This window comes from Lagenorhynchus albirostris, chromosome 1 (assembly GCF_949774975.1).
Source record: "Lagenorhynchus albirostris chromosome 1, mLagAlb1.1, whole genome shotgun sequence".
Taxonomy (NCBI): Eukaryota; Metazoa; Chordata; class Mammalia; order Artiodactyla; family Delphinidae; genus Lagenorhynchus; species Lagenorhynchus albirostris.
This window is the reverse complement of record NC_083095.1, coordinates 173382279-173408680: the sequence shown is the minus strand read 5'-3', so window position 1 is coordinate 173408680 and position 26402 is coordinate 173382279. Positions and strand designations below refer to the sequence as shown.

General features: G+C 41.1%; 1 protein-coding gene and 1 pseudogene across 1 annotated transcript in view; one reads left to right on the top strand and one right to left on the bottom strand.

Moving 5' to 3' along the window:
* LOC132526404 (coiled-coil domain-containing protein 3) overlaps window positions 1–26402 on the top strand; it is a 101991-nt gene that overhangs the window by 3420 nt on the left and 72169 nt on the right. Inside the window, exon 2 of the mRNA XM_060160656.1 lies at window positions 1388–1562. Within this exon, the coding sequence (XP_060016639.1) occupies window positions 1388–1562 (175 nt within the window). The remainder of the gene's footprint in view (window positions 1–1387; window positions 1563–26402) is intronic.
* LOC132504089 (large ribosomal subunit protein uL24-like) lies at window positions 22309–22786 on the bottom strand (annotated as a pseudogene).

Sequence of the window (26402 nt, the reverse complement as noted above, 5' to 3'; positions counted from 1 at the left end):
GGCTTAGAGACTTTGTGCCTTTATGAGACTTTCTCTCATAAACATAAGACATGACACCATAATATTAGAAGAGAGCATAGGCAAAACATTCTCTGACATAAACCGTGCCAATGTTTTCTTAGGTCAGTTTCCCAAGGCAATAGAAATAAAAACAAATATAAACAAACGGGACCTAATCAAAATCAAGCTTTTGCACAGCAAAAGAAACCATTAAAAAAAAAAAAGAAAAGACAACCTATGGAATGGGAAAAAATATTTGTAAATGATGTGACAGACAAGGGCTTAATCTCCAAAATCTAAGAACAGCTCATACGACTCAACAAAGACCAACCCAATCAAAAAAATGGGCAGAAGACCTTAACAGACATTTCTCCAAAGACATGCAGATGGCCAGTAGGCACATGAAAAGATGCTGAGCGTCACTAATTATTAGAGAAAAGCAAATCAAAACTACAATGAGGTACCGCCTCATGCCAGTCAGAATGGCCATCATTAAAATGTCTACAAATAACAAATGCTGGAGAATGTGTGGAGAGAAGGGAACCCTCCTACACTGTTGGTGGGAATGTAAGTTGGTACAGCCACTATGAAAAACAGTATGAAGGTTCCTCAGAAAACTAAAATTAGAACTACTGTATGATCCAGCAATCCCACTCCTGGGCATATACATGGACAAGACTATAATTCAAAAAGATACATGCACCCCTATGTTCATAGCAGCGCTATTCACAATAGCCAAGATGTAGAAACAACCTAAATGTCCATCGACAGATGAATGAGTAAAGAAGATGTGGTGTATATACAATGGAATACTACTCAGCCATAAAAAAGAACGAAATAATGCTATTTGCAGCAACATGAGTGTAACTAGAGATTATCATACTAATTGAAGTAAGTCAGAAAGAGAAAGGCAAATACCATATGATATCACTTACATGTGGAATCTAAAATATGGGACAAGTGAATCTGTCCACAAACCAGAAACAGAGTCACAGATAAAGAGAATAGACTTCTTGTTGCCCAGGAGGACGGGGGGAAGGGAGAGGGATGGACTGAGTGTTTGGGATTAGTAGATGCAAACTATTACACTTAGAATGGATAAACAACATGGTCCTACTGTATAGCACAGGGAACTATATCCAGTCTCCTGGGATAAACCATAATGGAAAAGAATATTTTTAAAAGTACATATACGTGTATAACTGAGTCACTTTGTTATACAGCAGAAATTAGCACAACATTGTAAATCAACAATACTTTAATTAAGAAAAAGACATTGTCATAAAATTGGCAGCACTGTCACAGTCTTCTGTTGACTCTTGATTCAGGATGGTACACCCCATATGGACCCAGTCTACAGCTCTGCTTTTTTCCTTTTTTCCATTAGGATGGATGAAAATTATAACCTCTTGCCTCATGGAGTCAATTTCCAAGATGCCATCTTTCCAGACACTCAAGAGAACAGAAGGATGTTTTCCAGCCTTTTCCAGTTTTCAAACTGTTCCCAAGGGCAGCAGCTGGCAACTTTCTCCAGTGACTGGGAGGTCCAAGAAGACACTAGGGTAAGAATTGGCTGTACCCTGAGCTACAGCAAAATAATAGAAGAGCTACATCTTGTGTGCATTTTGTGACCAAGGGAGTCAAGAGTCCTCTTCCAAAAACCCAAACCAAAGAGTATTTTCCTCCCTTCCCTGCCAGCAGTTAACAAACACTGCTTATAAACTTCGGATTTCTGAGGCTTTACTGTTTGGCGTGGGGTTACTCACAAAGTGAGGGAACAAGATGGGATGAAGGTTGGCACACTGTGCCTCAGTTTCCGCTTCTGTAAAATGGAAACAATAGTAGCAGCTACCCTGGAGGGCTGATGGGACATGATTTAACTAGGCAGGAAATGGAAATGTGTAAAGCCCTTAGCATAGTACTTAGCACGGTAAGTGCTCAATACACGTGAGCTATTATGACTACTACCGCTATTATTATCATTATTATTGACAGCATAGGGCTCTAAGGAATTTTCTAAGAGGAAAGAAAAAGCCCTTAAGGAAATGGAATTAAATAATTATCATAGCTAACACTTCTATGATTCCTATCTATAGTTGCTAAGACGTAGAGGTACAGTGTGATCAAGGTAATTGTGGAATGTAAGGGTCGGGTAGTTTTGGGCATGAAAGTATAAAAGGGATCTTTCAATCTGAGGCAGTTGCCAGCGTTGTGGGGACATTTTGAGGATTGTCACTTTCCCAGAGCAATGGCATTGCCACAATAGACCTGTGGTGATTGTGGGACCAGGTCAGGGGAGGTGGTGGCCCATGGCTCCCAGTCTCCCATCTGAGATGTGATGTGACATGTGACAGGACCATGTGACAGACCACTGGAGAGAGTTCTGATGTGGGGATGTGGGTGTCCCCTGAAACAAGGACTTTTTTCATGGGTAAATTTGCACATGTTAGGTGGCTTCCTTCTTTTGTCCTATCTGGGGTGGCCTTGGGGGATGTGACTTTCTCTTGTCTGGTGGATTGGCCCAGGGGAGCGGCCTTGTTTGCCCAAACCTCCTTACCTTCTGCCCAGGGCTCCCTGGCACCTGGAGGCTTTCTTCATGTTCTTTGCCCAGAAACTGTTCTCATGAAGGGCAGGTGTATCCAACTAAGGAAAAATGTTGATTCTTCCTTCCTTAACATGACCAAGGGTTCCTTCCTTAGGCCTACTCTACTGACAGAGATCTAGACTCCTCTGACCCTTCCTCCATGGTTTGCCAGAATTTTCTGAGTGCTTGTCTTATATTTTGCTCCCAGCATGGTTCCAAGCACCTGTTTGTTAGTTTGTTTTTCTGCTCTTCATCCGTGCCGGCACCCACCCTGCATTGAACTGGACCTACCAAGTATCAGCCTGAGAATCCCCAGCCTGGGTCAGTCCTTAGCATGTTCCAAATGAAATCCTTTGAGTCTTGGTCCTTTGGGTCTCCATCCTGTGAGAGTTTTGCTTAAACTACTAAATCCTTGGTAACAATAGATTTATTTCAAGAGATCAGATGTTGTTCCAAAAATACCTTATAGCTTAGCCCCCAAACTCTTTAGCTATATAACTGATTAGCTCTGTGGTCACATAATGAAGCTATTAGCATTTCCCTGGAATTAGATTTTTCCATCATTAGAAAAAAGTAGAACAATAGGACCACGGAGAATTGTTTCAGTGTGAAGGCAGTCCTATTTCTGGTGGTCAGATGTTGATCTTGGGGAGAATTCCTTTTCCCTTTCATCACCCTGGTCTCTTAGACAACAAAGGGTGGGCGTGTGCATTTGCTCTAAGAGTCAGAAGCTTCTGGGGAGGAAAATTAATTGTTCCAGATTGCTGAGCTGCTGTGTAGCTGAAGGCGTTTATGGACCTTGTACTTTTCAACACCTTGGCTCCCTCCATTTTTATCCGTGGTCCATTTTGAAATGTACCACATTAGAGCTAAATTAAATTAGCTAGTTCATTTGAGAATTTAGGTTTAAACTAAAACTAAGTTGGCTTTCTGGTAAATGTTAGCATTTACATTTTACGACACTCCTTGAGAAATTTTTATGGCCTCTGGAGTGACTAAAGTAGCTGTGAATTGAAGATCTGAGAGTTAGATGAAGAGTTATTGACAATTACTTGCTCCTTTCTTCCAAAAAAGGCTAAAAATTCTCTGCCTTTTCTGTCTGAAGGTGAGCGTGCTATTTTCTCTCCTATGCAGGATAAACACAGCCTATTACATTAGAAGCTATGTTTTTCCTAAGGTGGTGGGTTCTCGGTCTTAGGAGGGATCAGAGGAGCTGTGCAGGTCACCTTTTTACTCCAGTTAGACTCTTGCTAATCGGAACACATGAATCCTTCATTTGTTCTGAGACCTTTATGAATGGCCTTGGACGTCACACGTCAACGTGGCTTTCTTGAATTACGTGCCGTATCTTAGATGATGATAAATCCCCGAGGAACACTGAGTTCTTGTCCTTTCCACTGTTGCTGCTGCTCTTCTCTACGCCCCCAGTCAGCTTGAACGGTGGATCTAGGCTCTGGTTGTGAAGGGCACATCTCATTCTTTTCTCTCCTAGTTCTCACTCACTCGGAGCTTCACATGAATCTGGGACTCTAGGGTCCATCTGGAGGTTAAGAAATGGAACCAGAGGAAAATCTTATGTAGGGAAACTTTTTGTGATGCGCACCCAGGGTAACCCGCAACTCATCCTCAGCAGCCAAATCCTCCCATTCTCTAGTTCCATCCTCAGACGTTCCACCCATGCCTCAGACGGTAGAAACACAATCTTGCTCCTGTTTAGTGTCTCTCTGGTGCAGTATCATGGTGTTAATGGGACCGCGGGGGATGTCTTTGGCAAGTGAGAGCATCCATCCCATTTTCTGACAGGGTTCTCTCCACACCAGCCAAGAAGATTTTTCTTCTTCTCTTCCCTGCTGGGGGAGTGTAACAATCAAAACAGAAGTTGTCTGTTTTCCCCTCTCAGCAAGTCCTGTCCCCTAGGACCAACACCCAGACGGCCCCACACTGTTCTAGAATGTCATGGGAATGAAGTAAAATCTGTGAAAGACCTGCTGCCATCTTTCTTTTTTCCCATTTTGGAGTCAGGAAGGATGGTGGGGGAGTTGTCATCCTCCAAGCTGCATCAGAAGGAACGTCGACTTTTCATCAGGAGATTGAGATTGGCTCAGCCATTTCCAGAGGCGTGACCTTAGGCAGGACCCTTAATTTCTCACAACCTCAGTTTTCTCATCTATAAAATGGGGCTAAAAACTATATACACTGTCTCAGGTTGTTATAAGGACCTAATTAGAGCACATGTTTGAAAGCACTTTGTCAAGTATAAAGAGTGATGACTGTAAATTGGTAATTCGAAAGTAGGGCTTTAAAATTTAAAGGATATGTAGCTTTAAAAAAGCTTCCTGCTTCTTCCCAGGGCAGTGGCAGAGTGGTGGCAGCAGTGGTGACAGGGATATGTGTTGGAGATGGGAACAGTGATGGGGAAGCTGTCATGTGTGCTGTAATTCATTCAATAGAACTTATTGGGTTCCAGCCAGGGAGCACTTAAAAAAAACTGTTTACTGAATTATAATCCATGTTCATGTGGATTCCCAAATCTAAAAGTACAAAATGGTAGTCGGTAGAGTTTTATTCTCCCACCTCTGACACCCGTCCACCCAGTTCCCCCCTACCCTCCAAACAAGTAACCACTGTTAACAGTTTCTTGTAAACGTTCGATGAGTATTCTCATCCAACAAACAATTCAAACATGATTTATTGTTGTCTTTGACACCAGTGGCACTGCACTATGCACACTTTGCTGTGCCCTGCTTTATTCATAAGTAGATCTGTAAAATCTTTCCACATCAATGCATGTAAGTTGCTTTAAATTGCGGCATAGTGTTCCATTGTATGAATGCCTCACTGTATATATTTAATCAAGTCCCCTGTCGATAGGTAGTTACGCTGTTTCCAATTCATTGATATTACATAGAGCGCGGACATGTGTAACATTATACATACCTCATTTTGTGGGACTGTTGAGTCCAATCTTTTTTTTTAAGATCTATTATTTACTTATTTATTTTATTTTATATATTTTTGGCTGCATCAGGTCTTAGTTGCGGCATGTGGGATCTTCATTGAGGCATGCGGGATCTTTTGTTGTGGCGCGCGGGCTCTTCATTGTGGTGTGCAGGCTCCAGGGCGTGTGGGCTCTGTAGTTGTGGCGCAAAGGTTCCAGAGTGCGTGGGCTCTCTAGTTTGCAGCACGTGGGCTCTAGTTGAGGCGCACGAGCTCAGTAGTTATGGCATTCGGGCTTAGTTGCTCCGTGGCATGTGGGATCTTAGTTCCCTGACCAGGGATTGAACCTGCATCCCCTCCATTGTAAGGCAGATTCTTTACCATTGGATCACCAGGGAAGTCCCAAGTCCAAACTTTAGCAAATATTTATTGAGTGCCTACCGTGAGGCAGCTGCTGTGTTAGATACTAGAGTTTCAGTATTGAGCAAAATAGAAAGCTCCTGATCTCATGAAGTTTATAGTCTTAGTGTTGATGGTGGACACAATCAAAAGACCACGTTAATGACTTTATAATTTAAAATGGAAATCAATGCTCCAAGGAAAAGAAAGGAAATTATCAGGGTGTCTGATCTAGACTTAGGGGTAAAGAAAACCTTTTCCGCTGAATTGATAATGAGACTAAAATCTGATGGATGAGGAGGCATCTTAGTTAATGTTGGGGTAACTGGGAAGTGAGAGCAATCCAGAGAGGGAGAAGAATCTGTGCAAAGGCTCTGTGGTAGCAGGGTCCATGGTGCCTTTGAGGAAACCAAAGAAAGCTCCTGTGGCTGGAGGAAAGGGAGTGAGTGAGAAGAATGAGGCCAGAGCAGTAGGTGGGGTCAGACCATGCAGGGATTGATAGATCCTGGTGAGGATTGGGCTTTGTTCTACAGTAATGGGAAACCCTTGATGTTTTGAAAGCAAGGGGTGATGGGAACAAATTCACACACACACACACACACACACCAAAAAAAACCACCCAAAGTGGCAGGAGTAGGGAACTGGATAGGAGGGGATCCAGGTGATATAGTAAGAACAGGTAGTGGTTGTTAGAAAGCTACCAGATAGGTGTTGGACCAGGGTGGAGGCAATGGGGGTGGAGCGATGTAGGCAAACTTGAGAGAGATTTAGGAAATAAAATCAGTAGATGTTCATGACGGTTTGGATTTGGGTGGTACAAGAGGTGGGAGGGTCAAAGATAACTCCTGTGTTCCTGGCTGCCTACATGCCAGGACTAACACTGATAAATGGGGATAGGACAGGTGTGGTAGGGAATTCATGAGTCTAGGGTTGGACATGTTGAGTTGAGGTGCCCTTGAGCCATCCATGTGAGATCTTGAATGGGTGGTTGTGTCTGTAACTTTGGAGCTTTGAGAAGAGCTCTGAGTAGAAGATACACCTTTGTGTCTGATCAATAACTAGGTGTCAGCTGAAACTGGACATGGATGAGACTTCCATGGGAGAGGGCTTAGAGTAAGAGCAGAAGCCCTAGGGCAGGACTGAGTGGTGTTGAATGCTAACACTGGTGGAGAAGGAGCGGTCAGACCGGTACGAGGAAAACTAGGAGAGTCAACAGCACAGAATGTCTCCGGAAGGATAAGTGATCGACAGAACCAAAAGCTGTTGAGAAGTCAAGTAAGATGAAGTCAAGTAACCACTCGACTTTGGTGGCAGAGGTGAGGACAGTTCCATAGAGTGAGGGAGAAGAATCTAGGTTGTGGGGTGTGAGGAGAGAGTGGGACAAGAGGATATGGAGATAGTGGGAGTGGGCAACGCCTTCAGGACGTTTGGCTGTGGAGGGTTGAATACAGATGAGGCTGCAGGCGAAGGCGGCAGAACAGCTGGGTGGGGGTGGGGGGCGGCCGTTGTATTTAAGGATGGCAGCCATCCAAAATAAATAAATAAAGATGGCAGCCATCCTGTTCAAAGCCTCTTGGTCCCTGTTTGCCTAGTCATCAGATGCTGTCTTCCCAAGTAGACTAAACTACTCGAGGGCAGGGATATCTGTTTTATTCACTATTGTATATTTGGTATGTTTTTATGGTGTCTTACACATTCGTTGAATGTATTATCTCTCATTCAGGGAGCTCTGAGGCCTTAGTAAGCAGAGGCCTCCTCTTTCTCCCTCTCTATTTCTATTTTCTAAATTACTATTTAAAATCCACATGTAGCAGAAGTTACTCTTTTTCATGTACCGTTATGTTTTGACAGATACACATGGTTGTATAATCACAACTGCAACCACAATATAGAAAAGTTCCATCATTGCCAAAACCCTCCCCTGAGCTGCTGCCATATAGTCAGACCCTTCCCCAACCTCAACTCCTGGGAACCTCTGGTTGCTTCTCCAACTAGTTTTGCATTTTCCAGAAAGTCATGTGAATAGAATCATGTATGTTGCTTTTTTTTTTTTTTTAAGCTTGGCTTCTTTTATTTAGCACTTGAGATTTGTCTATGTTTTATGTATCTGTAGTTCACTCCTTTTTTATTGCTTAGGAATATTCTGCTATAGGGCTGTACCACGGTTTTATTCATCCATTCAGCAGTTAGAGATACTTAGGTTGTTTCCAGTTTTAGGCTACTGGAGCTGTTCTAAATAGAGATGTATGGTTTCTGTGTGAAAATAAATTTTTGTTTCTCTTGGATAAATACCTTGGATGGGTTTGCTGGACCATAAGGTAAGTGTATGTTTAAATTTATCAGAAAATGTGAAACTGTTTTCCGGGGTGAGTGTACCATTTTGCATTTGCATTAGCCCTGTATGAGATTTCCAGTTGTTCTGCATTCTCATCAGTACTAGGTATTGTCAGTTAAAAAAAAAAAAAAGGATATTCTAATAGGTATGTGGTGCTATCTCATTGTGGGTTTAAAAAAAATTCTACATATAAGTGAGACCAAACAGTATTTATCTTTTTCTGACTTATCTCACTAAACATGATGCTCTCAAGGTCCATCTGTATTGTCACAAGTGGCAGGATTTCCTTCTTTCTCATGGCTGAATAATATTCCATTTTATGTGTATATACCACATGTATCTTCATGCACTTGCTGATGGACACAGGTTGTTTCCATGTCTTGGCTATTGTGATTAATGATTCAATGAACATGGTACTGATTTCTTAAGGGTACTGATTTCATTTTCTTTGTGTATATACTCAGAAGAGAGTTTGCTGGATGGTAGTTCTATTTTTCATTTTTTGAGGACCCTCCATTTGGACTGTTGCCCATAATGACTGCATCAATTTACCTTCCCACCAACAGTGTACAAGTGTTCCCTTTTCTCTATATCCTTGCTCACACATGTTATCTTTCATTTTTTGGACACTAGCCATCGTGACAGGCATGAGGTGATATCCCGTTATGCCTTTGGTTTGCATTTCCCTGATGATTAGTTGGCCATTTGTATGTCTGTTCAATTCCTTCATCCATTTTTAAATCAGGTTGTTTGCTATTTACTTGTATGAGTTCCTTGTATATTTTGCACCAGGTAGATGGTTTGCAAATTATTTTCTCCCAATCCATAGGTTGCCCTTTCATTTTATTGATTCCTTTGTTGTACAGAAGCTTTTTATTTTGATACAATCCAATTTATCAATTTTTGCTTTTGTTGCCTGTGCTTTTGGGGTCCTATCTAGAAAATTATGGCCCACACCAATGTCAAGATTTTTTTTCTAGTTTCAGGTCTTACCTTTAAGTCTTTATTTTGAGTTAATTTTTGTATATGGTGTGAGATAAGGGTCCAATTTCATTCATCTGCATGTGAATCCAGTTTTCCCAACACACTGTATCTTTTTAAAATAAACTTATTTGTTTATTTTTGGCTACACTGGGTCTTCGTTGTGGCACGCGGGCCCTCTCTAGTTGAGGCGAGCGGTGCTACTCTTTGTTGTGGTGCGCGGGCTTTTCATTATGGTGGCTTCTCTTGTTGCGGAGCACAGGCTCTAGGCACGTGGGCTTTAGTAGTTGTGGTGCATGGGCTCAGTAGTTGTGGTTCGCAGGCTCTAGAGCGCAGGCTCAGTAGTTATGGTGCACGGGCTTAGTTGCTCCGCAGCACATGCAATCTTCCTGAACCAGGGCTTGAACCCATGTCTCCTGCATTGGCAGGCAGATTCTTAACCACTGCGCCACCAGGGAAGCCCCACAATGTATTAAAGAAACTATTCTTCCCCCTTGTGTGTCCTTGGCATCTTTCCTGAAGACTAGTTGACTGTACATGTGTGGATTTCTTTCTGGGCTCTCAATTCTATTCCACTGGTCTGTTTTTATGCCTGTATCATACTGTTTTAATTACTGTAGCTTTGTAATATGATTTGAAATCAGCAACCATGATGCCTCCAGCTTGTTCTTTTTTCAAGATGGCTTTGACTATTCAAGATCTTTTGTAGTTCTACACAAATTTTAGAATTGTTTTTTCCATTTCTGTGAAAAATGCCATTGAAATTTTGATAATGATGGCTTTGAATCTCTACATCACTTTGGGTAATATGGGCATTTTAGCAATATTAATTCTTCCAATCCATGAATATGGGATACCTCTCTATTGATTTTTTTTGTCTTTCTGTCATCAATCTTATAAAGTTTTCAGTGCATAGATCTTTCACTTCCTTGGTTAAATTTATTCCTAGGTATTTTGTTCTTTTTGGTGCTATCATATATAGGATTGTTTTCCTCATTTCCTTTTCAGATTGTTGTTGGTGTAAAGAAATACAACTGCTTTTTTTTGGCATATGTTGATTTTGTATCCTGCAACTTTACTGGATTCATATATTCTAATTCTTGTGTGTGTGGAGTCTTCAGGGTTTTCTACATATAGAATCATGACATCTGCAAACAGAGATAATTTTACTTCCTTTGTTTCAATTTAGATGCCTTTTATGTCTTTTCTTGCTAGTACTTCCAGCATTATGTTTAATAGAATTGGCAAGAGTAGGAAAAGCTTTACATTTTCCCCATTGATTATGATGTTAGCCATGGGCTTTTCATAAATGGCCTGTATTGCGTTGTATAAATTTCTTTTATACTTATTTTATTGAGAGTTTTTGTCATGAATGGGTGTTGAACTTTGTCAAGTGCTTTTTCTGCTTACTGAGATGATCATGTGTTTCAAATTGTTCATTTTGTTAATGTGCTGTATTACCTTGATTTGCATATGTTAAACCAACCTTCCATCCCAGGGATAAATATCATTTGGTTGTGGTGTATAAACTTTTTGATACATTGTTGATTTCAGTGTGCTAGTATTTTATTGAAGATTTTTGCATCTACGTGCATCAGAGATATTGGTCAGTAGTTTTCTATTCTTGCAGTGTCTTTGTCTAGCTATGATATAAGGTGAGGCTGCTGTCATAAAATGAGTTTGGAAGTATTCCCTCTCCTATTTTTTGGATGAGTTTAAGAAGGATTGGTGTTAATTCTTCTTTGAATGTTGGTAGAATTCAGCTTTGAATCCATTTGGTCCTAGGCTCTTTGCTTTTGGGAGTCTTTTTATTACTGTTTGAATCTCCTTATTTGTTACTGGTGTGTTTAATTTTTCTGTTTCTTCTTGTTTCAGTATTGACAGGTTGTATGTTTCTCAGAATTTATCTATTTCTTTTAGGTTTTCCAATTTGTTCACATAATTGTTCATAAATAGTCCCTAATGATCATTCTTACTTCTGAGGTATCTACTGTAATGTTGCTTTCATTTCTGTATTTATTTCAGTCTCCTCTCTTTCCTTCTTAGTTTAGGTAAGGGTTTATTGATTTTATTTATTTCTTTCAAAAAATCAACTTTTAGTTCTTTTCTGTTATTTTCTAGTCTCTATTTGATTTATTTCTTCTCTGTTCTTTATTATTTTCTTCCTCTGATAACTTTGGGTTTAGTTCTTCTGTAGTTCCTTGAGGTGTAAATTTAGGTTCTTTATTAGAGATCTTCTTTTATAATATAGGCATTTATCACTATAAACTTTTAGTACTGCTTTTACTGCATCCCATAAGTTTTGGTATGTTGTGTTTTCATTTTCATTTGTTTCAAGATTTAAAAAAATTCCCTTTTGATCCATTGGTTATTCAAGTGTGTGTTGTTTAATTTCGGTGTATTTGTGAATTTCCCTCTTTTCCTTCTATTATTGATTATTCCATTGTGTTCAGAAAAGACTCTTGGTATACTTTTAATCTTTTTAAATTTGTTAACACTTGTTTGTTACTTAACATGTGGTGTAACATGTGATATATCCTGGAGCATATCTGTGTGCGCTTGAAAAGAATGTGTACTCTCCTGCTGTTGGGTGAAAAGTTTTCTATATGTCTGTTAGGTCCTTTTGGTCTATACTGTTGTTCAAGTCCACTCTTAATTGATTCTGCATCTAAATGTTACCTCCATTATGAAAGTGGGATACTGAAGTCTTCTACTATTATTGTATTCTATCACTTTCTCCTTTGGATTTGTCAATATTTTATATACTTAGGTGTTCTCACATTGAGTGCATATATATTTACAATTATTATCTTCCTATTGAACTGACCACTTTATGATTATGTACTGACCTTTATCTCTAGAGACAGTTTTTAAAACCTACTTTGTCTGATATTAGGATAGTCACTCCTACTTTCTTTTGGTTATCTTTAACATGGAATATCCTTTTCCATTCCTTCACCTTCAGTCAATGTGCCTTTGAATCTAAAGTGAATTTCTTCTAGATACAATACAATTGTTTCTTTTCTTAAAAATAAATTTATTTTTTTATTTTTGGCTGTGTTGGGTCTTCATTGCTGCATGCAGGCTTTCTCTCGTTGCGGCGAGCGGGGGTTACTCTTCGTTGAGGTGCGTGGGCTTCTCATTGCGATGGCTTCTCTTGTTGCGGAGCATGGGATTTAGGTGCACGGGCTTCAGTAGTTGTGGTGTGAGGGCTCTGTAGTTGTGACTTGCGAGAGCTAGAGCACAGGCTCAGTAGTTGTGGCACACGGGCTTAGTTGTCTGCAGCATTGGGATCTTCCTGGAACAGGGCTTGAACCCGTATCCCCTGCATTGGCAGGCGGATTCTCAACCACTGCGCCACCAAGGAAGTCCCAATACAATTATATCTTAATTTTTGTATGTATTTGGCTATCCCATGTCTTCTTATTGGGGAGTTTAGTCCATTTACATTTAAAGTGATTATTGATAAGGATTTACTATTGGCATTTTGTTCACTGTTTTTTGTTTGTCTTATAGTTCCTTTTCCCATGTTTTTCTCTCTTGCTGTCTTCAGTGTTTTGTGCTGTGTTTTATTTTGTATGGATAGGTTTTGATTCCTTTGTCTTTTTTTTAACATCTTTATTGGAGTATAATTGCTTTACAATGGTGTGTTAGTTTCTGCTGTATAACAAAGTGAATCAGCTACACATATACATACATTCCCATATCTCCTCCCTCTTGCGTCTCCCTCCTACCCTCCCTATCCCACCCCTCTAGGTGGACACAAAGCACCGAGCTGATCTCCCGGTGCTATGCGGCTGCTTCCCACTAGCTATATGTTTTACATTTGGTAGTGTATATATGTGAATGCCACGCTCTCACTGCATCCCAGTTTACCCTTCCTTGCCCTGTATCCTCAGGTCCATTCTCTATGTCTGTGTCTTTATTCCTGTCTTGCCCCTAGGTTCTTCAGAACCCTTTTTTTTTTTTTTTAGATTCCATATATATGTGTTAGCATAGGTTATTTGTTTTTCTCTTTCTGACTTGCTTCACTCTGTATGACAGTCTCTAGGTCCATCCACCTCACTACAAATAACTCAATTTCATTTCCTTTCATGGCTGAGTAATACTTCATTGTATATATGTGCCACATCTTCTTTATCCATTCATCTGTTGATGGACACTTAGGTTGCTTCCATGTCTTGGCTACTGTAATAGAGCTGCAGTGAACGTTGTAGTACATGACTCTTTTTGAATTACAGTTTTCTCAGGGTATATGCCCAGTAGTGGGATTGCTGGGTTGTATGGTAGTTCCATTTTTAGTTTTTTGAGGAACCTCCATACTGTTCTCCATAGTGGCTGTATCAGTCTACATTCCCACCAACAGTGCAAGAAGGTTCCCTTTTCTCCACACTCTCTCCAGCATTTACTGTTTGTAGATTTTTTGATGATGGCCATTCTGACCCGTGTGAGGTGATACCTCATTGTAGTTTTGGTTTGCATTTCTCTAATGATTAGTGATGTTGAGCATCCTTTCATGTGTTTGTTGGCAATCTGTATATCTTCTTTGGAGAAATGTCTGTTTAGGCCTTCTGCCCATTTTTGGATTGTTTGTTTGTTTGTTTTTTTGATATTGAGCTGCATGAGCTGCTTGTAAATTTTGGAGATTAATCCTTTGTCAGTTGCTTCATTTCCAAATATTTTCTCCCATTCTGAGGGTTGTCTTTTCGTCTTACTTATGGTTTACTTTGCTGTGCAAAAGCTTTTAAGTTTCATTAGGTCCCATTTGTTTATTTTTCTTTTTATTTCCATTTCTCTAAGAGGTGAGTCAAAAAGGGTCTTGCGGGCTTCCCTGGTGGCGCAGTGGTTGAGAGTCCGCCTGCCATTGCAGGGGACACGGGTTCGTGCCCCAGTCCGGGAAGATCCCACATGCTGCAGAGCGGCTGGGCCCATGAGCCATGGCCACTGAGCCTGCGCGTCTGGAGCCTGTGCTCCGCAACGGGAGAGGCCACAATAGTGAGAGGCCCGCATAATGCAAAAAAAAAAAAAAAAGGGTCTTCCTGTGATTTATGTCATAGAGTGTTCTGCCTATGTTTTCCTCTAAGAGTTTTAGAGTGTCTGGCCTTACATTTAGGTCTTTAATCCATTTTGAGTTTACTTTTGTGTATGGTGTTAGGGAGTGTTCTAATTTCATTCTTTTACATGTAGCTGTCCAGTTTTCCCAGCACCACTTATTGAAGAGGCTGTCTTTTCTCCATTATATTCTTGACTCTTCTATCAAAGATAAGGTGACCATATGTGTGTGGGTTTATCTCTGAGCTTTCTATCCTGTTCCATTGATCTATATTTCTGTTTTTGTGCCAGTACCATACTGTCTTGATTACTGTAGCTTTGTAGTATAGTCTGAAGTCAGGGAGCCTGATTCCTCCAGCTCTGTTTTTCTTTCTGAAGATTGCTTTGGCTATTCGGGGTCTTTTGTGTTTCCATACACATTGTGCAGTCTCTTTGTTCTAGTTCTGTAAAAAATGCCATTGGTAGTTTGATAGAGATTGCATTGAATCTGTAGATTGCTTTTGGTAGTATAGTCATTTTCACACTGTTGATTCTTCCAGTTCAAGAACATGGTATATCTCTCCATCTGTTTGTATCATCTTTAATTTCTTTCCTCAGTGTCTTATAGTTTTCTGCATACAGGTCTTTTGTCTCCTTAGGTAGGTTTATTCCTGGGTATTTTATTCCTTTTGTTGCAGTGATAAATGGGAGTCTTTCCTTAATTTTTCTTTCAGATCTTTCGTCATTAGTGTATAGGAATGCAAAGGATTTCTGTGCATTAATTTTGTATCCTGCTACTTTACGAGATTCATTGATTAGCTTCAGTAGTTTTCTGGTAGCATCTTTAGGATTCTCTATGTATAGTATCATGTCATCTGCAAACAGTGACAGTTTTACTTCTTCTTTTCTGATTTGGATTCCTTTTATTTCTTTTTCTTCTCTGATTGCTGTGGCTAAAACTTCCAAAACTATGTTGAATAATACTAGTGAGAGTGGGCAACCTTGTCTTTTTCCTGATCTTAGTGGAAATGTCTTTCTTTTTTCTTTTGTATAACTTCTATACATATTTTCTTTGTGGTTACTAAGGGCTTAAGTAATATATCGTGTATCGAATAGTTATGACATTCTGTTTTAAGCTGACAACTACTTTACTTCACTTGCATACAAGAAATCTTGTCTTTTCCCTCTCCTCCCCACCACATTATATATTCTTGATGTCACAGTTTACTTTGACCTTTATATATTTGTTAACATTCAGTTTTAGTTGTTTCTAATACTTTTGTCTTTTATAGTATATAGTAATAAAATATTGTTTTTGTCTCTATATTTACCTTTATCAACTAGTTTCACACTTTCTTATGCTCTCATATTTCTAATTAGTGTCTTTCATTTCAACTTGAACTACCTTTAGCATGTCTTATAAAGCAGGTGGTAAAGTTTCTTAGCCTTTGTCTGAGGAAGTCTTTATCTCTCCTTTGTTTTTTTATTGGAGTATAATTGCTTTACAATGTTGTGTTATTTTCTGCTGTACAAGGAAGTGAATCAGCTATAAGTATACCTATATCCCCTCCCTCTCGGACCTCCCTCCCACTCCCCCCATCCCACCCAGTTAGCTTGTCATAGAGTGCCGAGCTGAGCTTCCTGTGCTTTATAGCTTGTTCCCACTAGCTATCTGTTTTATGCATGATAGTGTATATATGTCAATCCTAATCTTTCAGTTCGTCTCACCCTCCCCTTCTCCCACTGTCTCCACATGTCCGTTCTGTACGTCTGTGTCTCTGTTCTTGCCCTGCAAATAGGTTCATCTCTACCACTTTTCTAGATTCCACATATATGTGTTAATGTACAATATTTGTTTTTCTCTTTCTGGCTTACTTCACTCTGTATGACAGTCTCTAAGTCCATGCACATCTCTACAAATGACCCAATTTCATTCCTTTTTATGGCTGAGTAATATTCCATTGTGTATATGTACCACATCTTCTTTATCCATTCATCTGTCGATGGACATTTAGGTTGTTTCTATGTCCTGGCTATTGTAAATAGTGCTGCAATGAACATTGGGGTACATGTGACCTTTTGAATTATGGTTTTCTCAGGGTATATGCCCAATAGTGGGATTGCTGGGTCGTATGGTAGTTCTTTTTTTAGGGAACCTCCATACTGTTCTCCACAGTGGTTATATCAATTACATTCCCTTTGTTTCCCCCCCACCCCTTTTTTTCCCCTTTGTTTTTGAAGGACAATTTTGACAGAATAGTGTTCTTGGTTGGCAATTCTTTTTCTTTCAATATTTTAAATATATATATCATTCTACTCCCTTTGCCTGGCAAGATTTATGATGAAAAATCCTCTGATAGTCTCATTGGAGTGGGTATGGGGTTCCCTTCTATGTAACTAGTTGCTTTTCTCTTGCTGCTTTCAAAACTCTCTTTGTCTTTAACTTTTGAGCCACCCTTATATTCTCATGATAAATCCCATTTTTTATATATTGATGGATTTATTTAATCTGCTAATATTTTGTTGAGGATTTGATACATGTATGTTCATGAGGAATATTGGCCTGTAGTTTTCTTATAATAAAAAAGGGGGCATCAGGATAATATTGGCCTCACAAAATGAGTTGGGAAGTATTCTTTCCTCTTTTGTTTTTTGGATGAGATTGTGTAGAATTGGTATTTTTTTCCATTAAATGTTTGTATATTAGCTTTCTGTGGAAAACAATATACCACATAATGGGTAGCTTAAACAACGGAAATTTATTCTCTCTCAGTTCTGGAGGCCAGCATTCCAAGATCCGTGTGCTGGCAGGGTTGGGTTCCTCTGAGGTGTCTGTGGCTTGCACATGGCCTCCCTCTTGCTGCCTATTCACAGGGTCCCCGCTCTGTGTGTCAGCATCCTTAGTGGCTCTCCATTTGTCCTAATCTCCCCTTCTTATAAGGACACCAGTCAGGTTGGATTAGGGCCCACACTAACAGGCTCATTTTAACTTAATGACTGCTTTAAAGGCCCTGTCTCCAAATACAGTCACATTCTGAGGTACTGGCGTTAGGGCTTCAATATATGAATTTTGGAGGGACACAATTCAGTCCATAACAGTTTCGTAAAGTTTATCAGTAAATAATCTGTGCCTGGAGTCTTCTTCTGTTGGATGGTTTTAAACTACTCATTCAATTTCTTTAATAGATAGGACTCTTCAGGGTGTCTGTTTTTCTTGTGCCACCGCGGCAATGCAGATCTGAGACTGGGGTTGGTGTAGTGCAAGGCCGGGTGAGGAAAGAAAAGAAAAAGAGAAGAAAACCAGGGACTTCCCCCTTACTGTGTAGTACACTGGGGCTCCTTTACTTGATGTTCTAGATAGAAATAGGAGATTTCTCCTAGAGTTTTTGCTGCATAGTTCAATGATTCTGCCCCCTTTGATTCAGGTCCCATATCCTCTAGTTGTTTAGTTTTCAAAGTCTTCAGGTACTTGCTTTGCGTATTATGTGCAGAGATTTTGACATCAGTAGGACTCATAGGCTACATGCAGTTTCCTTCATCTTGACTGCTACTGGAAGCTGATGTTCCTATTTGGGCCCATCAAGAACATCTGGTCAATCTTGCATAGGACATACTGCAGGGGGGGAAAGAACAGTATTTATTTCTTGATGATCAAAAGCAAATAGGAATGGGAAAGAGGATTGTCCTTTTTTTTTTTAAACATCTTTATTGGAGTATAATTGCTTTACAATGGTGTATTAGTTTCTGCTTTATAACAAAGTGAATCAGTTATACATATACATATGTTCCCATATCTCTTCCCTCTTGCATCTCCCTCCCTCCCACCCTCCCTATCCCACCCCTCTAGGTGGTCACAAAGCACCGAGCTGAACTCCCTGTGCTATGCGGCTGCTTCCCACTAGCTATCTATTTTACGTTTGGTAGTGTATATATGTCCATGCCACTCTCTGGATCTGTAGTTTTTAAAGTGAAATTTGAGCCCAAATGGGTCAAGAAAATCATAATTCAGTTCATCCATATCTTCCATAAAGCCCTAGAAGTATTTGATTTAAAATGTCCCTGGAACTTTGCTTAGGCAGTCTAGTTTACCACACTATTTGTTCAAGAACAAAGATATCCCTTAGGGATGGAGGAGTATAACGTCAGTTTAACAAGTATTTGTGACTTGTTAAGTGTAAGTTAAGTACTTTTTCTGTATTTAGTCTTCTTTGATACCTCATCAAAACTCAAAAAGTGATAGTTTCTTAAAAGTTAGTTACAGTGCAGAATCAGAAACCTTATCAATGAACTTTTTGTATTCCTACATGAAAATCCAATAGTCTTTCTTGCGCTTTGAATGGATTTTTTTAATCCATGCATGATTTTTGTAACATGATGAATTGACCATGTGAAAAATACTCGTTCAGAGTTATACAGATGTTGAAAACATTGAGACTTTTAATTATACAATATTAAAAAACTCTTTTCATCAGTATCACCATTGATCTCATCAGGAAAGTCTTGAAGCAATGGAAAAATGTCAAGCATGCAGTGGCAAGTTTTCTGAAATTCTAATTTTTGCTTGAAAGCTCAAATTTTATCAGTGGCAGCAAATACTCTAGTTTTCCTTGAAGTGAGAGGCTTATTTATTCATTTTCAAGAAAATGTCTATCAGATACTCAAATCCATAGTTTTTCTGTCATTCATACTTTAAAGTAAAAATAGTCTTTCACAAAGAAAGCCACTAGTTCAACTCAGAACTCAGTCACCTAAGTACTCTTCCTTGAGACAACCACTGTACTTTGATAAGCAGCAGAAGTGCTTTCTGTGCTTCTGAATTTCTTCAGAATATTAAAAACGTGTGTGCTCAAGGGCCAGGATTTAATTAATGGTTTTTACTGCTTCATCAAGGATGTTCTTTTTTTTTTTTTTTTTTTTAAGACTTTCTGATGTGGACCATTTTTAAAGTCTTTATTGAATTTGTTACAATATTGCTTCTGTTTTATGGTTTGTTTTTTTTTTTTTTTTTGTGGTACACGGGCTTCTCACTGCCGTGGCCTCTCCCACTGCGGAGCACAGGCTCCGGACACACAGGCCCAGCGGCCACGGCTCACGGGCCCAGCCGCTCCGCGGCATGTGGGATCCTCCCAGACCGGGGCACGAACCCGCGTCCCCTGCATCGGCAGGCGGACTCTCAACCACCGCGCCACGAGGGAAGCCCTGTTTTATGTTTTGGTTTTTTGGCCCTGAGGCTTGTGGGATCTTGGCTCTGCGACCAGGGGTCAAATCTTCCCCTGCATTGAAAGGCGAAGTCTTAACCACTGGACCGCCAGGGAAGTCCCATCATCAAGGACATTCTTAAACTGCCTTTTTCTTTTCTGCCCACACGAGGCACTGAAAAATATAATGCCTCTTAGTGTCATTTGGTCTGCTGCCTTGATTTGCACTAGGTGCCAGCGGTTTTACTCACCTTTGCTTTTGCACCAACAGTGCAAATGTCAGCACAGTGAACAAGACATCTTAGTATTGTTCTGAAAATAGTTTTGATTTCATGGGCTCCCCTGAAAGGATCTCTGGATCCCCCAGGAATCTGCAGACTTGGAGAACCACTGCTCTAGACCAGCTAGGTGAATGGCAAACTAGGAGGTGTTACCTGAGCTGAGTGCGGATGGGGGACACGTCACATTCTGAGCTGGGAAAGGGGGATGTGTGACCTCGCAAAGGGGCCCAGAATTTCAGAAGGCCTGGAGTCAACATGGAGCTTGGAATGGTTTCAGCATTTCAGCTTGGAATGGGCTTCTGGCAGTGAGAGTAGTGGGAGTTGCATAGACCAGATTGTGGAGGGTGATGGATACCTATGAGAAGGATTCAGGGCCTGGGATTCAGCAGATGTGGATTCTAATATGGTCTGTGCCCACTGACTAATGTTAATCTTGGGCAACTCCATTTACTTTGATGGCTCTTTATGCTTAACACGTAATTAATATGTGCTCAGTAGGTATCTTGTTCATTGAAATTAAATAATTTCATCTCTGGAAAACGAAGGGGTTATATTTTATTTCTCTGAGGGTTCTGTAAACACTGAACGTGATTCTGTTCTTATCACAGTGGAGTCAGTTGAAACTCAGACAAACTGAGGAATGTGGGTGGACAGTGATGGAGCCGGAAGTGGGATCAGGGTCTCCGGGCTTCAAGTTCACGCTATTTATGTTCTCCATCCTGCCTGCTCCCTGGTCTCCTGCCTCCCAAAGCTGAGAGATTTTCTTCTCATAGACTGTTACTTCCCTGACGCACTTCCTACTTGCTATCCTTCCTTTATGCAGCTGGTCTGGTTTTGTCCTTTGATTATGCCGCTAGTGCACACTTTTTTGTGTGTGTGTGTGACACTTATCACAAATACAATGGTTTATGAAAATACTGGTTCACTATTCATGTCCCCCAACCGGGATTTAAACTCCTTTTTACTGGTTGTTGTATTCCCAGGACCTAGCATGGTTCCGTCACATGGTAGGCATGGGTACCAAAATACAGAAGAGGGTTGTAGGGCTTCCCTGGTGGCGCAGTGGTTGAGAGTCCGCCTGACGATGCAGGGGACACGGGTTCGTGCCCCGGTCCGGGAAGATCCCACATGCCGCGGAGCGGCTGGGCCCGTGAGCCATGGCCGCTGAGCCTGCGCGTCCGGAGCCTGTGCTCCGCAATGGGTGAGGCCACAGCAGTGAGAGGCCCGCGTACCGCAAAAAAAAAAAAAAGAAGACGGTTGTAAAGTATCACATGAGTGGTGTAGGCAGTAAAAGCTTTAGGAAGTCAGAGAAAGGGGAGATCAATGGGGCTTGAGTATCCCAGGAAGATTTCAGAGAAGAGAGGGGGCTTGATCTGGACCTTGTAAGATGATCTGTAATACAGTTGACCCTTGAATGACACAGGTTTGAACTGCACGGGTCCATTTATATGCAGATATTCTTCAGTAGTAAATACAGTACTACACGGTCCATGGTTAGTTGAGTCTGAGGATGCACAGGGCCAACTATGTTATACGTGGATTAACCCCCGTGTTGTTCAAGGGTCAGCGGTTTACTGTTTTCAAAGTACTTTTTGTGATATCAAGGGTCATGCTATTTACTTATCCTCTAGTTGAATGTTAGTAACTTTTAGATTGCCATTAATAGGTCATTCATTGGCCAGGTAGAACCAGAACTGTGAAGGAGGTAGGGTGGTGGTCTTTTTCATTCATTCATTCATTCAGACCTTCACTGTACACATATTTATTGAATACCTGCTATATGTCAGGCACTGGGAATACAAAAGAAAAAAAAGAAAAAAAAGAGAAAAGAGTTCCCTGCCTTCCTAGAGCTTACACTGTAGTGGGATGAGGGAGAGACAATCAATACATCAATCAATACATCAGTCAATAAGAAACATGTCAGTTAATGATGTTTGGCAAAGAATTAAAAGAGGGTGGTAAGTGACAAAGAGGAATTAGCAACTACTTTAGGCTGAGGGGGTGACACCTACACTGAAGTCTGAATGACAGGGCAAGCTGTACAAAGGTCAGGTGGCAAAGCATTCCAGGCAGGAGAAGAAGCCAGTGCCGCTGTGCAAGACCCTGCTGGGCATGCTTGAGGGATGGAAAGGTGTGAAGGGAGCATTGTTGGTGGGAACGAATGGAATGAGATGAGTTTAGAGAGGTGAGCAGGACCCGGACCATTTAGAGCTTTCTAAGCAAGGTCAAGCAAGTTTAGATCTTTATGCTTCGTGGAGCTGTTGAGTGGAGTGATGTGCTCTGAGTGATGGAGGCAGGGTCTAGGGGACAGCGGTGGTGCTGGAGAGGTATGGCTGGATTCAGGATATGTTTGGAAGTGGGGCTTTTCCTGTGTTCCTCCAATTGTTCCCTGATCACAGTCTGCTCTTCTATCCCCACTTTTTAAGGCTTTTCCTTTTTCCTCTTCATATAGGGCCTCAGCCACCCCAAGGTGTTGGCTAAGTACCATATTTTGGGTTGCAAAAGTTACACTTCACTTTGGGAATATTTGCATCTTAATTTACTAATAATTTGCCCTTTTTTTCATTTTTAACAGTTTTTAATGAAAGTTGTATTCAAGATTACTTTATTCCTGCATCTTCTCAATTGTTTCTTCCTTATATTTGCCCTTTTCCTTTCCTACTTGGTGAGATTTGGCTTTACGTTCGAGGATCTTTTTGCGGTCTTCCTCCAGTTTTAGTCTGGTGATAACCACCTGGCTGGGGTGAATGCCCACATGCGCAGTCGTGCTGTTAGCGTTCTCCCACTGCACTCGTTCCACGTAGATGACATATTTCTTCCTGTAAACCTGGACTACTTTGCCAATTTGCTGCCCTCTGTAGTGCCCTCGTACAACGTGAACTTCATCGTCCTTTCGGACGGGCATGGATCGGACATTGTACCTCTGTCTCAGCTCTTTAGAAACGGGAAGACATAATCTTCCTGCGAATGTGGGAAGGCGCATTGAAATGCCTTTTCCTGTTCTCGCTTGGGTCAGAGTCACAAAGGGATTGCACTTCATTTTGGCCGCTGGTGCTTCAGCAATGGCCGCAAAAGGGAAGAGAGCAGTAATTTTTTAAAAAAAAGTTTAAAGTGGCAATTTGCGTCTCGTTAAGGTTTTAGGATGAGTCTTGGTTTCTAACTCTGACTCAGTACCAATTGTGATTTTGTATATCACTTAGCCACTCTGAACTAAGTTTCCTTATCCGTAAAATGGATCAGATTATGCCTCCTATGCATCATTCATAGCCCTGTAATAAAAAGCAACTGAGGGGCTTCCCCGGTGGCGCAGTGGTTGAGAGTCCGCCTGCCGATGCAGGGGATGCAGGTTCGTGCCCCGGTCTGGGAAGATCCCACATGCCGCAGACCGGCTGGGTCCGTGAGCCATGGCCGCTGAGCCCGTGCGTCCCGGAGCCTGTGCTCTGCAACAGGAGAGGCCACAACAGTGAGAGGCCCGCGTACCGCAAAAAAAAAAAAAAGCAACTGAGATGATGATTTTAAAAGTACACAGTTGCAATTACGTGTGAAACGTTGTCTTGGCTTTCATGCCCCTGTGTGTACCCGTTCTCCATCACCTAGCTTGCAAGAGTGATAATAAAAGATCTAGAGGCAGGCAGGCCTTTATTCCATCAACAGAGATCTTTGATACTCCTTACGTTCTCAGCATTGTATGGTGTATTATGGAGGATATGGTAGAGGAAGATGACCTGGTGTCTGAACTCAAGCATCTAGTTAGAGAGATACAATTAACCCATGTGGAAAGATGGATACTGCTGCGGGGCCTTATGACCCAGTGGGAAGGATTTGGATAAGTGGAGAGAAGATGAATTCAGATAGGAAAGAGCATGAATGGAAGCCCGGAGATGAGGATGAGGGTAGGTTAGGATAGCAGAGCTGCACGCAGGGGATTAGAGGACAAGTGAGGACACACAAGTTAGTGGGTCTGCACTGGAAGTTCCTGACTTGTTATCAGGTGTATGCAGTTCACACTAAAAGGAGGATTCCTCTGACATGTTGTAGAGGTGATGGTTTGTGGCTGTACTGTGCAGGCTGTCATTTCTTCTTGACTCCTGCCTTCAATTCTGACCTTTATTGAAACACAGTCATTACTTTTAAGCATTGACTAATACCCCATGTAGTTACTTTAAAAACCCCACACACTTCTTATTTTGGAATAAATATAGATTCACTGGCTGTTGCAAAGAAATGGAGAGAAGTCTTTGGTACCCCTCACCCATTCTTCCCAGTTGAACATGTTGTATAACTAGTGCAATAGCAAAACCGGGTAATGACACTGGTAAAATGCACAGAGCTGAGTCACCAGTTACACATAATGCACTTGTTTGTGTGTGTGTAGCTTCCTGTTGCTATCAGCACAGTCAAGATACAGAACCGTCCCATCACCTCGGGCTCCCTCGTGGTACTCCTTATAGCTACAACTTCTCCATTGTCCATTCCCAAACCCTGGTGGCCACTCATCTGTTCTCTGTCTCCAGAATTTTGTTATTTCAAGTGTTATATCAGTAGAACCATACAGTTTAAGGAACTTGCTGAGATTATTTTCTTTCTCTCAGCATAACTTCCCTGAGGTTCATCCAAAGTTGTTTTTCTTTTTATTGCTGAGTAATACTCCATGTTATGGTGGACCATCATTTGGTTAACTATTCACTCACTGAAGGACATTGGTTGGTTTTGAGTTATCAGCTATAATGAAAACTGCTCTGAACATTCATGCATAGGTTTTTGAGTGGACAGAAGTTGTCATTTCTTGGACTTCCCTGGTGGCGCAGTAGTTAAGAATCTGCCTGCCAGTGCAGGGGGCACGTGTTCGAGCCCCGGTCTGGGCAGATCCCACATGCCACAGAGCAACTAAGCCCATGCGCCACAACTACTGAAGCCTGCACGCCTAGAGCCCGTGCTCCACAACAAGAGAAGCCACCGCAGTGAAAAGCCTGCGTGCAGCAACGAAGACTCAGTGCAACCAAAAATAAATTAAAAAAAAAAAAGGTGACTTCCCTGGTGACACAGTGGTTAAGAATCCGCCTGCCAATTCAGGGGACACGGGTTTGAGCCCTGGTCCAGGAAGATCCCACATGCCACGGAGCCACTAGGCCCATGCCCCACAACTACTGAGCTTGTGCTCTAGAGCCCGCGAGCTACAACTACTGAGCCCGCGTGCCACAACTACTGAAGCCCGTGCGCCTAGAGCCCGTGCTCCGCAACAAAGGAAGCCACCACAATGAGAAGCCTGAGCACCGCAAGGAAGAGTAACCCCTGCTTGCCTCAACTAGAGAAAGCCCGTGTGCAGCAACGAAGACCCAGTGCAGCCAAAAATAAAAAATAAATTTTAAAAAAAAGGGTATGCCACTTAAAAAAAAAAAAAAGTTTTCATTTCTCTACAGTAAATGGCCAAGAGTGTCATATGCCGGGTCATCTCATGAGTTCATTTGTCATTTTAAAGGAAACTTGCAAACTGTTTTCCGAAGTGGCTGAATCGTTTACATTCCCACCAACGATGTATGAGTGACCCAGTTTTTTGCATCATTACTCTTTGCTCTTATCACTATTTTTAATTTTATCCATTCTGATAGGTGTGTTCTCATTGTGTTCAAATTTTTTTTAGATGTAATTCACACACCATAAAACTCACCCTTTTAAAGTATATAATTCAATGGTTTTTAGTATATTCTCATGTAGGTGCAACTATCATCATTATCTGTATTTCCAAAGCATTTTCATCCCTCCAGAAAGAGTGACAGGTACCCATTACCAGTCACTCCCAATTCAGCCTTCTTCCCAGCCCCCGGCAACTACTATCCTCTGTCTCTATGTATTTGCCCATAGAAATGAAATCTTATAATATATGGCCCTTTGTGACTGGCTTCTTTCACTAAGCATAATGTTTCGCGGGTTCATCCATGTTGTAATATGAGCCAGCACTTCATTCCTTTGTATGGCTGAATAATATTCTATCGTATGATTACCACATTTTGTTTATCCATCAGTTGATGGACATTTGGGTTGTTTCCACTTTTGCCTGTTATGAATAATATTTCTAACAACGTTTTTGTACAAGTTTTTGTATGTATGTATGTGTGTTTTCTTTTGGGTATTTTCCTGAGAGTTGAATTGCTGGGTCATATGGTAATTCTATGTTTAGCCTTTTGAGGAACTGCCAAACTGATTTCCAAAGCAGCTGCGCCATTTTACCTTCTCACCAGCAGTGTATGAGGGTTCCAGTTTCCCTACATCTTTGTCAACACTTGTTATTATCTGTCTTGTTGATTCTAGCCATCCTGCTGGAAGTGAAGTGGTCTTTCATTGTGGTTTTGATTTTTCATTTCCCTGACGAGTTATGATTTGAGCACCTTCTCATGTGTTTATTGGCCATTTGCGTAGCTTCTTTGGAGAAATGTCTATTCAAGCTTTTGCCCAGTTTTCAATTGGGTTGTCTTTTTATTGTTGAGTTGTAACAGTTCCTTACATATTTTAGATACTAGGCCCTTATTAGGTATATGATTTGCAAATATTTTCTCCCATTCTGTGGTCTGTCTTGTCACTGTAGTTTAAATTTCTATTTCCCTTATGACTGCCAGTGTTGGTCATCTTTTCATCTGCAGGTTTACCATCTGTATGGC